The sequence below is a fragment of the Solanum lycopersicum genome, chromosome 5 (genome assembly GCF_036512215.1).
Source record: "Solanum lycopersicum chromosome 5, SLM_r2.1".
Lineage (NCBI taxonomy): Eukaryota > Viridiplantae > Streptophyta > Magnoliopsida > Solanales > Solanaceae > Solanum > Solanum lycopersicum.
Window position 1 is genome coordinate 64,250,553 of NC_090804.1, and position 11,484 is coordinate 64,262,036.

Genomic DNA, 11,484 nt, shown 5'->3' on the forward strand with positions numbered 1-11,484 from the left:
ATTCGATTTGTTAAGACAAGTGGATTTCTAAGACCTTGTTAAGCGTATGAAATTCGTGTATTTCCTTATGTAATGTTTGAGATTGATTTGGAGGCCTATTGCTTATTTATTGATGTTGTATTACAGTTGCATCGTTGTGAATTGTTCCTTGTTATCAAAATGGTTATTTTCCTCATTGTTCGTTTGAGCATGTCATTTGCATTGCATCTGAGACATGGTTGTGATAAGAGTTATGTGATAAGAGGATGTACCATTTCGATGGTCGTATCACGCATCACGATGGATTTATATTTCGAGCGACGTATCGCGCTGCGATGGTTACTATTATCGAGGGTCATATCGCATGCCGCGATGGATGCATGGACAGCTATGTCCCGCATGGGTCCCAGACTGAGAGACAACGAGTGTCTATCATTAGAGCATTCATACATCACTATACTTGACATTGCATTTTATGGTGTTGCACATTTTATAACTGATGAACTAAAACTCGTGTTTTGTTGATCTTGTGAGTGCTTTTCAGTGAAACTTGTGACCGTTGAAGTTTGAGATGTTATTGAAAATACGTAACCTGTTGGAGTATTGTTGTTGGGGTGTGTGCTTTAAAAATTGTGAACTGTTAGGTTGGGCTGGTTTTATACAAGTTATAGTGTGGAGGTTCGGATAGGGTGTAAGGAGTACCCACATTTTGTTCTCTAATCTTATGTTTAGAGGTTTGCTTGTTGAATACTGTGTGGTTTAATACTCAGCCCTTGCTTTAACAAATTTTTGTAGGTTAGAAGCTCGGATCTTCGTGATACCTTCCATTCTCTTTGTTTCCAAGACATCTTGTGGAGGATTGTGAGGTAGCTGCTTGTAGGGGTAGGCATAAACACCGGAAAACCGAAACATCGAACCGAACCAAATTTTTTTAGAATTTCGATTTCGGTATTTTGGTTTTCGGTTCGGTATTCGGTTTAATTTTTTGTATTTTTCGATATTTCGGTTCGATGTTCGGTACATATTACTTTGAAATTTGGTATTTCGGTTTAAACCGAAATATTATGCTATAATTTAATAATTGATAAATTATATTATATTAATTAATAATTATTAATATTAAATAATTTTTTTAAAAAAAAGTAAAAAACCCTAATATCCTACTTTGACTCTTTCTCTTTCTACCAGATTTTTTCTCCTTTCAATTCACTCCTCATCCTCTCCTCTTCAGCTCTTCTTCCTCTTCTTTTCTCCTCTTCCTCTTCTACTCCAACCACTCTTCAGCTCCAACCACTCTTGTCTTCAGCAGCGCCGCCAGGCGCCAGCCGCCGTCCACAATAAGGGAAGCAGCAGCAGCCGCGACAGCAGCACAGCAGCAGCCAGCCGCAGACAGCAGCACAGCAGCAATCAGCCGCCAGCCGCCAGCCGCGACAGCACTCAGCAGCAGCCAGCCGCCGGCCGTGCAGCAGTCAGCAGGTGCAAGTATGTTTTTAGGTTTTTTAAAATTTTTTTCTTGATTTTTTTCATTTTTTTTCTTTCTGATTTTGTAATTTTGTTTTTGTTACTAGACACTGGTTATTGGGAATTTATTGTGCTTTTTTTTTTATATATATAGATGGCTGAACAAACAGAATTAAATATGGGTGTAGCTGATCAAAGACAAAGTCGAATAAGTATGGCTGATTCTACGGATAATACACCTAGTAATAGCAATGATATGTCGATTGGCACAGAAATAACAAAAAAAAAAAGAAAAGAAATGGATCCTAGATCTCTTGTTTGGCAACGGTTTGAAAAGATTTTTGAAAATGGTGTATTAGTTAAAGCAAAGTGCTTACATTGTAAACAATATTATGCTGCCAATACAACAAGAAATGGAACAAGTGGACTAAAACAACATTTGACTTATCGGTGTAAAGTGTATAAACCTTTGACTGTTACACCCGGTATTCAAAAATTATTAAATATTCAAAATAACAATTTAGAGACTTGGAAATTTGAGCAAGAGGTATGTAGGAGAGCTTTAGTTGAGATGATTATTTTGGATGAACTACCTTTTAGTTTTGTTGAAAAAGAAGGCTTTAAGAAGTTTATGAGTAAATTCCAGCCTTTGTTTCATATTCCTTCTCGTAGAACCATAACAAGGGATTGTTATGAAGTTTATGGTGAATTGAGAATAAATTTGAAACAATCTTTAAGAGAAATACAACCAAGAATTTGTCTCACAACAGACACATGGACTTCAGTGCAAAGAATCAATTATATATGTTTGACTGCTCACTTTATTGATAGGGATTGGGTGCTTCATAAAAGAATATTGAATTTTTGTCCTATCACTAGTCATAAAGGTGAGCATTTGGCTGAGTCTATTAGTAATTGTTTACTTGATTGGAAGTTGGATAACGTTTTTACTGTTACGGTTGATAATGCCTCTTCAAATGATGTGGCAGTTTTAGAGTTGTCCAAAAAATTAGATATGTGGGGAACTAATTTGATGGAAGGTAAGCATCTCCATGTGAGATGTATGGCTCACATACTTAATCTAATTGTGCAAGATGGTTTGAAAGAAATTGGTCCTTCTATCAAAAAGGTGAGACAGATGGTGAAATATGTTAGATCATCTTCTTCAAGGGCAAGAAACTTCTTGAAAAGTGTTGAAATGCAAAAGATAGAATGTGATAAGATGTTGTCTTTAGATGTGCCTACTAGGTGGAATTCCACCTATTTGATGTTAGACACAGCAGAAAAGTTTGAGAAGGCTTTTGAGAGGTTTGATCTTTATGATGGTAATTTTAATTCTTTTCTTGCTACTGATGTTTGTGAAGATGGAAGTATCGCAGGGCAATTCAATATGAAGATTGGGCTAATGTGAGGAATATCACAAAGTTTCTTGAAAAATTTTATGAACTCACTTTGAAAGTTTCAGGTTCACGGTATGTTACTTGTAATGTTCATTTTGAAGATATATGTGAACTTGATGCTTATTTGAAATTATGTGTAGCAAGTGATGACCTTGATTTGAGTAAAATGGCTTCGGGAATGAAAGAAAAATTCAAGAAATATTGGGGGACTCCTGAAAAAATGAACAAAATGATTTTTATTGCTTCTGTTTTGGATCCTCGCAATAAATTTGTCTATGTTAGTTTTGCTCTTGAAGAATTACTTGGGGAAGAAACGGAAAATGTAGTGAATACGAAAGTAGAGGCTTACTTGAGGGATTTGTTTGCGATATATGTAAGTAAGTATGGAAAAGGTTCCAAAAGTCAACCATCTTCATCTGACTCATCTGATTCTTCTGGTAGTGGCATTTCTCAAAATATGTCCAAAAATTCTTTGAGAACTAAGTTGCACATGAAGAAACAAAAGAATGATTCTGGAAGTGTAGCTGTTAAATCTTAGTTGGATAAATATCTTCTTGAAGACCAAGAACCTGAATCTGAAGATTTTTATATTTTGAGTTGGTGGAAAGTTAATTCTCCTAGATTTCCAGTACTTTCACAGTTGGCTCGAGAAGTATTGGCTATTCCTATGTCAAGTGTGGCATAGGAATGTGCATTTAGCACCGGTGGTCGAATTCTAGATCCCTTTAGAAGTTCATTGACTCCCAAATGTGCGCAATGTCTTATTTGTGTCCAAGATTGGCTTAGACAAGAAACCAAGCCTATTTGTGTTGAAGAAAGTTTGGAGTTTCTTGAAAAAATTAAACTTGGTAAGACTTTTTATTTTTTATTTATTTATGGAAAAAATAAAATACTTATTGTGTTGTATCTTGTATGACATGTTTCTTTTTATTAATTATAGAGATGGCAAATAGTGGAAGAAGCTCTTCCATTGTTGATCTATGATTGACTTGCAAGCGGTGAGTTTAATACATCATTTATTTAATCATATCATTTTTTAATCTTAAAAGTAGTATTCTAAGTTTCTAATATTTGATTTTATCTTAAAAGGTCCAAGGGTCAAGACAATGAAGAAATAATTTTGTTGGCACGTGACACTTGAAAGTTGAAAGCGATCTCATGGAAGAAAGTCAAGAAACTCATTATTGTTGTTTGTTATTGTTGAAAGTAATCTCATGGAAGAAGACAAGAAGTTCAAAATACATTGTTTGTTGCTTATTATTGTTTATTATGAGTTCATGAAAGACTTTATTGTTACTTGTTAGATTGTTATTATGTTGTATTTGTGAAGACATTAACTATAAATCTACAATGCAACTTTTGTTTTAGTGTCATTGTGAATTTCAAATTGTGTGTTTTAGTGATATTGTGAATTTAAAATTTGCGGTGTTAATGCCTAATGACATATTGAAGATTTGAATCATTGATAATTGATATATTGAAATTTGGTAGTAAATTAGTAATGCACTTCTTTGCTTTATTGTCTATTTTTACTTTTTAGCCCATAAAGTTGAAAAATCAAACAAAAAATTGAAAAAATTGTAAAGTTTAAAATTATAAAAAGCCCACTAAACAGGCCCATTAAAAAATCGAAATAAAAAACCGAACCGAACTAATAAAAACCGAACCGAACCGAAATATTTCGGTTCGGTATTCGGTACGCAATTTACAAAAACCGAAAACCGAAAAAACCGAAAAAAAACCCGAACCGAACCAAAATACCGGATGCCCACCCCTAGCTGCTTGCACTATAACAAAAGCAATTTTTAGCAGTATTAAATATTGACACTAATAAAGAGTGCTAAAGTTTTTATCGGCATTAGTTAATTGCCATTAGAACGAATGTCGCTAAATGCTTTAGGTACATATACAAAGAGTGACAATTGCCGCTAAAAAATATATTTAGTGGCAATTAAAAATTAAATGCAGCTAATGGTCAATTTTGTTGTAGTGTTGTCATCTCTGCGAACCTTCTTACTCTAGCTTATGACTTTGTTTTACTTGAAAGACAACTTCATTTTAGACTCGTGTTTTATTTCAATTCTAGTATTTACATTAGAGGCTTGTGAACGTGACAACCTCGTTTTGGGGATTGAATTAAGTTAACTTATTTTCATAATAGATACTGTTATTGGACTTTTGTTTATTTCTGCACTTTGTTTGATGTTGAGTTTTAGGCTGATTTGTCTTGGTGGGATAAAACGAGTGTCATCACATTCATTTTTGGGTCGTGACAATCAAGTTATCAAATCATAATAATGACTATTGATAGAACAAATGATGCAACAGAAAAAAAAAAAGAATTAATTAATGGTCTATGCAAATAATAATTAAGATATTGGATTATACTTCGTACATTAGATCATTTAAAGACATTCTGTTGGTGTTTAAAAGATGTAAATAGATAATAAAGATTGGTGACTTTTATGAAGAGTTGTAATTTTAATGAGAAGTTGTAATTTTAATGAAAAGTTGTGACTTTGATAAAAAAAAAAAACTGTGATTGTTATAAGGAGTTATGACTTTTTTGAAAAAATTGTGACTTTTATGAAAGAATGTAACCTTTCTGAAAAATTTTAACTTTTTCAAAGGATTGTCACCTTTTCGATAAGGCAATAATAACTATATGTTCATACTACCCTTTGTTGTTTATAAGATGTGTAACAACTATTTAACTACTATATTATCTATTTAGATGTAAAGGCATACCATTGATTCTTTCTTTTGAAGGAAAACTATCTTATATATAGGGAGACATACGAGTAAGATGGGAAGGGAGACAAGCGAGATAATAATGTATCCGGATACATGTAAATTCAGTGCTTTACAAGGTGAGGACGTGAATCAAGGCGTTTTACTTAGTATAGGGCGAGGCGTAAGCCTCGAGACTTGGAGTCTAAGCCCTATGAATCTTTAAAAAATTAATTTATAATATAGTATAATAATGTAGTAACACAAAATCATAAAAATAAGTTAATAGTTTGAAATAATTACAAATATGGTTAAATAAAGGGATAATACTCAATTACCCCCCTAGCCTATACCCAAAATCCCTACGACACACCTTATCTTTGATGAGGTCCTATTACCCCCTCCAACTTTTTTTTAAGTAATATATTACCCCTTGCGTGCCTACGTGGCAAAAATCGTGATTTCACCCATCTAGGGCGCGTGAGTGCGGAGTGAGTGCAGAGTGAGTGCAGCTTTTGGCTAACAATGGCCAATAAAAAGGAGCCACGTGTCAAAGCAATTTGAAAAAAAATTCAAAATTAAATTTTATTGTTTCTCTCAAAGCATTCTTCTTCCTCTTTTCAAAAAATAACCCCATGTTTATGGTTCTTCATTTTTGAAGAAGCTCCATCCATTATCATTCAAGCTCCTTGATTTGAAAAGGTAAAGTAAAATTTAATATATTCTTTACATCTTTTTATGTCGATTATTAATTCTTATTTTATGTCGATTATTAATTCTGAACTTGATAATTATATTAAACCAAATGATAAAATAATAAAAGTTCAATATTAACAATTTGAAACAAAACTCGTTATCTTTATTCATATAGATTTATTAATTATGGGGCATAGGGAGTGGGGTGGGACGTGAGAGAGGAGGAGTATATTTCATTAAAGTCACTTTATCGAAAACTGAAAAAGTGGGTCCCGGCGCGTGTTCAACAAACAGATCGACCTTGCAGATTATTTTTGCCACGTAGGTACGCAAGGGGTAATATATTACTTAAAAAAAAGTTGGAGGGGGTAATAGGATCTCATCAAAGATAAGGTGTGTGGTAGGGATTTTGGGTATAGGCTAGGGGGGTAATTGGGTATTATCCCTTAAATAAACTAATAGAAGATAAAAGTTCTAATATCTTCACTTTCTAATAATAAAAGAATCGTTATTTCTCGAAAATATTTATTTATAATACCTACATGATTTACCCCATAAAAGAAAAAATACATAAAATTTCTCCTGAACTTGACATCGAAACTTATTTAAATACTTTAATTATACGAGTAATTATTTATCCATTCCCCCTCTCCTTTGTCTCTTTACAATTGAATTTGAATACACCAAACAATTGACGTGGCAACTCAACAAATTTATGCGCAAAAATACCAAAAATTAAAGAGAAAAAAGAAGTAGGACCCACTTTTTTTAGCCAATAATCTTTTTTTCCTTCATCTTCCGCACGTCCCACAACCTTCTCACCCTCAACCATCACTTGCACCATCTCTTTCTTCTTCGCCGAACCCCCCACCTCTTTAATTTCTCCTCTTCGACCCTATTTTTCTTTTAGAAGCCTCACCCTCTTATTTATTTGTCTTAAAAATAGACTGTGTTTTTGTGTGATGATTTTGACATTTTGGATTAATCTTTCAATTGTGGTCGAATTTGTTCAATTGCAATCGTGATTGAGTTGAGGAACAATGATCTTATTTTTTATTATCTTTTTTGCTTTCTAAATTATGAATATATAAAAAGAAACAAAAAACTGAATTAAAAAAGTAAAAATTATATAATGTTCTACATGGCAATAATGTGACACTAACAAATCAATGTTGTGGTACATGTGAAATGCATTTGCCATTGTGAGACTGATATTAGAATTTTAGGGTGATATTATATTCACTTGAAAAGAGATTAGGGGATAAATAATTATCCATAAAGTTAAAGTATTAAAGTAAGTTTTGCTGTCAAGTTTAGGAGATTCTTTTTTTTTTTGTATTTTCTCTAATAAAAACACCATTCAATCATGAATAAAAATAAAGTTACTTTCAAATAGATAAATAAATATAATAATTTTGAGATATACGACAAAACCATGAAGGCCATGTCACGACCCAAATCAAGCCGCGAGTGGCACCCACACTTATCCTACTATGTGAGCGAACCAACCAATCTGAACCCCAACATTTCAAACATAAATAACATAGTATAATGCGGAAGACTTAAACTCATTAATGAAAATCAATAATCAACTTCTAAAACTCAAACTTATCATTATCCCCAAAATCTGGAAGTCATCATCACAAGAACATCTATCCTCAAATTACTAAAGCTAAGAGTATCTAAGAAACTAAACATAAATAATAGCTAGTCTATGCCAGAACTTCAAGGCATCAAGACATGAAGAAGAAGATCCAGTCCAAGCTAAAAGCTTTAGCTCACCCTGAAATCTGGTGTGATGAAGACTGGCTAGAGTTGCGGTTGGGTTGAAGACGACGGTACGTTTGCTGCACTCCACAATGAACAAAAAGAAAACATATAAGTAGGGGTCAGTACAAAACACGAGTACTGAGTAGATATCATCGGCCAACTCAAAATAGAAAACAGTATATATCAGATAATATCGTAAAATCAACTACAATACTCAACATGCGGCATTTACAATTACCATAATCTTTGGTCACAACACCAAGCACATCAATGAGGACTCACGCCTCCCCATCATACTCATTTGGGAAAATAGGTTCATTAAATCTGAGTATATTACCAAAATTCAAGATTCACTCTCTTTATTCCTCTTGTGTCGGAACGTGACACTCCGATCCCCTAATACTACGTGTCGGTTCGTGACACCCAATCCCCCTAATACTACGTGTCGGTTCGTGACACCCGATCCCCCTAATACTACGTGTCGGTTCGTGACACCCGATCTCCCTATTACTACGTGTCGGTTCGTGACACCCGATCCCCCTAATACTACGTGTCAGTTCGTGACACCCGATCCCCCTATTACTACGTGTCGGTTCGTGACACCCGATCCCCTAACCTCATTCTTTTAGTTTATCAAGTCTTCTCTTATACCAAGGCATCATCATTAACAAGAGGTTTTCAAGATTTAGGATTCAATAGCTTTATCATGCTTATTTCATCACAATTATATCATCACATCATGCAAACACACAATTAAGCATATAGAAGGATTTACAATACTACCCAATACATATCATTCGCTATTAAGAGTTTACTACGAATAGCATAAAAACCATAACCTACGTCCACCGAAGAATTGTGATCAAGCAAGCTAATCCTCAAAATCATTGCTTTCTTTTTCGTTCCTCTCTCTCTCGATCGTTTCTCCCTCTTCTCTCTATTCTTTCTATTTTTCTTATTCCAACCCTTTTTATTTTACCCTAATTAGCATATAATTAAGTATAAAAGATGACAAAAGTAACCCACTAATTAATTTAAAGTTATCTCCTTTAACCCTCAAGTAGTTAAATTATTAACATTAACCCACTAAATTTATAATTATAGCAGAAATAGTAAAAAACGCCCCTTAAAACATTTAACAGAAATCCGACCCAGCCTGGGATTATGCAGCCTGTGACGGCCCGTCGTGCCTGCGACGGTCCGTCCTGCTGCTTCCGTCACAAGGTTCATAGACTCGATTTATTAAAGAGTCTGTGACGGCCCGTCATGCCTGTGACGGTCCGTCCTGCCACTTCGTCACGAAGTTCAGAGAGTCGATTTCAGTACCCAAATTTCAGAATCCTAAGTGTTTTGGAACGAGACCCCCTCGACGGTCCGTCGTGCCCCTGACGGTCCGTCGTTGGATCCGTCGTCTTAGCCAGTTTTTCCAGAAATAAAATCTGCTGCTCAAAACGACTAAACAGGTCGTTACAATAAATACCAATTTACCCATCGTTCGTCCCCGAACAATCACAAGAAGAAAAACAAGGGCGAAAAGGAGTACCTGAATCTGTAAACAGGTGTGGGTATCTTTCTAGCATATTAGCCTCATTCTCCCAAGTGGATTCTTCAACTGGTCGATTCTTCCATTGGACTTTGATGGATGCAATCTCCCTTGACCTCAACTTGCGAACTTCTCTATCTAAAATAGCAACAGGCTCCTCCTCATAAGACAAATTCTCATCAAGCAAAACTGAATCCCAACGAATAATATAGTTTTCATCCCCATGGTATCTTTTCAACATAGACACATGGAATACCGGATGCACTCCTGACAGTCCTGGAGGCAAGGTAATTCATAAGCCACCTCCCCCACGCGCTTCAGAACTTCAAATGGACCAATATACCTCGAGCTAAGCTTACCTCTTTTACCAAACCGCATCACTCCTTTCATGGGCGAAACCTTCAGCAAGACTTGTTCACCCTCCATAAACTTCAAATCTCTAACCTTTCGATCTGCATATTCTTTCTGCCTACTTTGAGCCACTAAAAGCTTTTCTTGAATGCATTTCACTTTATCTAACGATTTCCTCAGAAGGTCAGTACCCCAAGGTCTAACCTCAAATGCATCAAACCACCCAATGGGAGACCTACATCTTCTCCCATACAGTGCCTCAAATGGGGCCATATCAATACTTGAGTGATAGCTATTGTTGTATGAGAACTCTGCTAAGGGTAAGAAGTTATCCCAATGACCACCAAACTCTATCACACATGCACGAAGCATATCCTCCAAAACCTGAATCGTTCGCTCAGACTGACCATCGGTCTGAGGGTGAAATGCGGTACTAAGATCCAACCTAGTACCCAATTCCGCATGCAATGTTTTCCAAAATTTAGAAGTAAACTGCATACCTCTATCTGATATGATGGAGAGTGGAACCCCATGTAATCTAACAATTTCTGAGATGTACAGTTTGGCTAACTTCTCTACATTGTAAGTCACCTTGACCGGAATGAAATGAGCAGACTTAGTTAACCTATCGACAATCACCCAAATAGAGTCATACTTACCCATTGTCTTTGGAAGACCAACCACGAAGTCCATTGCGATTCTCTCCCACTTCCATTCCGGAATGGGCATTCTCTGAAGTGTTCCTCTAGGCCTCTGGTGTTCATACTTTACTTGCTGACAATTCGGACATTTGGCAACAAACTCCACAATGTCACGCTTCATTCTACTCCACCAAAAATGTTGCTTTAGGTCACGATACATCTTGGTTGCACCCGGATGTATAGAATACCTTGAACTATGAGCCTCTGTAAGAATAGTGTGGATCAAATCATCAACACGGGGCACACATACCCTTCCCTTAATTCTCAAAACACCTTCCTCATCCATTATTGCTTCTTTAGCCTCTCCACGCAATACCTTATCTCTAATCCGAATCAATTTCTCATCGGTAAACTGCTTTCCTTTAATCTGGTCAAGAAAGGAAGATCTTGCCTCCACACAGGCCAAAAACCCTCCCTTCTCATTTACTTCTAGCCTCATGAGGTCATTAGCCAGAGTCTGAACTTCTCTAGCCAATGGGCGTCTAGAAACCTGCAAGTGAGCTAGACTTCCCATGCTCCCTGCCTTTCTACTTAAAGCATCTGCCACAACATTAGCTTTTCCCGGATGATACAAGATAGTGATGTCATAATCCTTCAGTAGTTCCATCCACCTTCTCTGTCTTAAATTCAAATCTTTCTGAGTAAAGACATACTGTAGGCTACGATGATCCATGTAGACTTCACACTTAACCCCATATAAATAATGTCTCCATTGCTTTAATGCAAACACTACCGCAGCCAATTCCAAATCATGGGTCGGGTAATTGCGTTCGTGGTTCGTGCACCTTTAATTGCCTTGAAGCATAAGCAATTACATTCTTCTCTTGCATTAGCACTGCACCCAAACCCGAAT

The 11,484-nt window shown here is 35.8% G+C and overlaps 1 protein-coding gene across 1 annotated transcript; it reads left to right on the forward strand.

Moving 5' to 3' along the window:
- The first annotated feature begins 1,492 nt into the window (after positions 1-1,492).
- On the forward strand, positions 1,493-4,209 carry LOC138348444 (zinc finger BED domain-containing protein RICESLEEPER 2-like). Its single transcript, XM_069297634.1, has 2 exons — positions 1,493-3,838; positions 3,930-4,209. The coding sequence occupies exon 1, from the start codon at positions 1,595-1,597 to the stop codon at positions 2,849-2,851; it is 1,257 nt and encodes a 418-aa protein (XP_069153735.1). The 5' UTR covers positions 1,493-1,594; the 3' UTR covers positions 2,852-3,838; positions 3,930-4,209.
- The last annotated feature ends 7,275 nt before the right edge of the window (positions 4,210-11,484 follow it).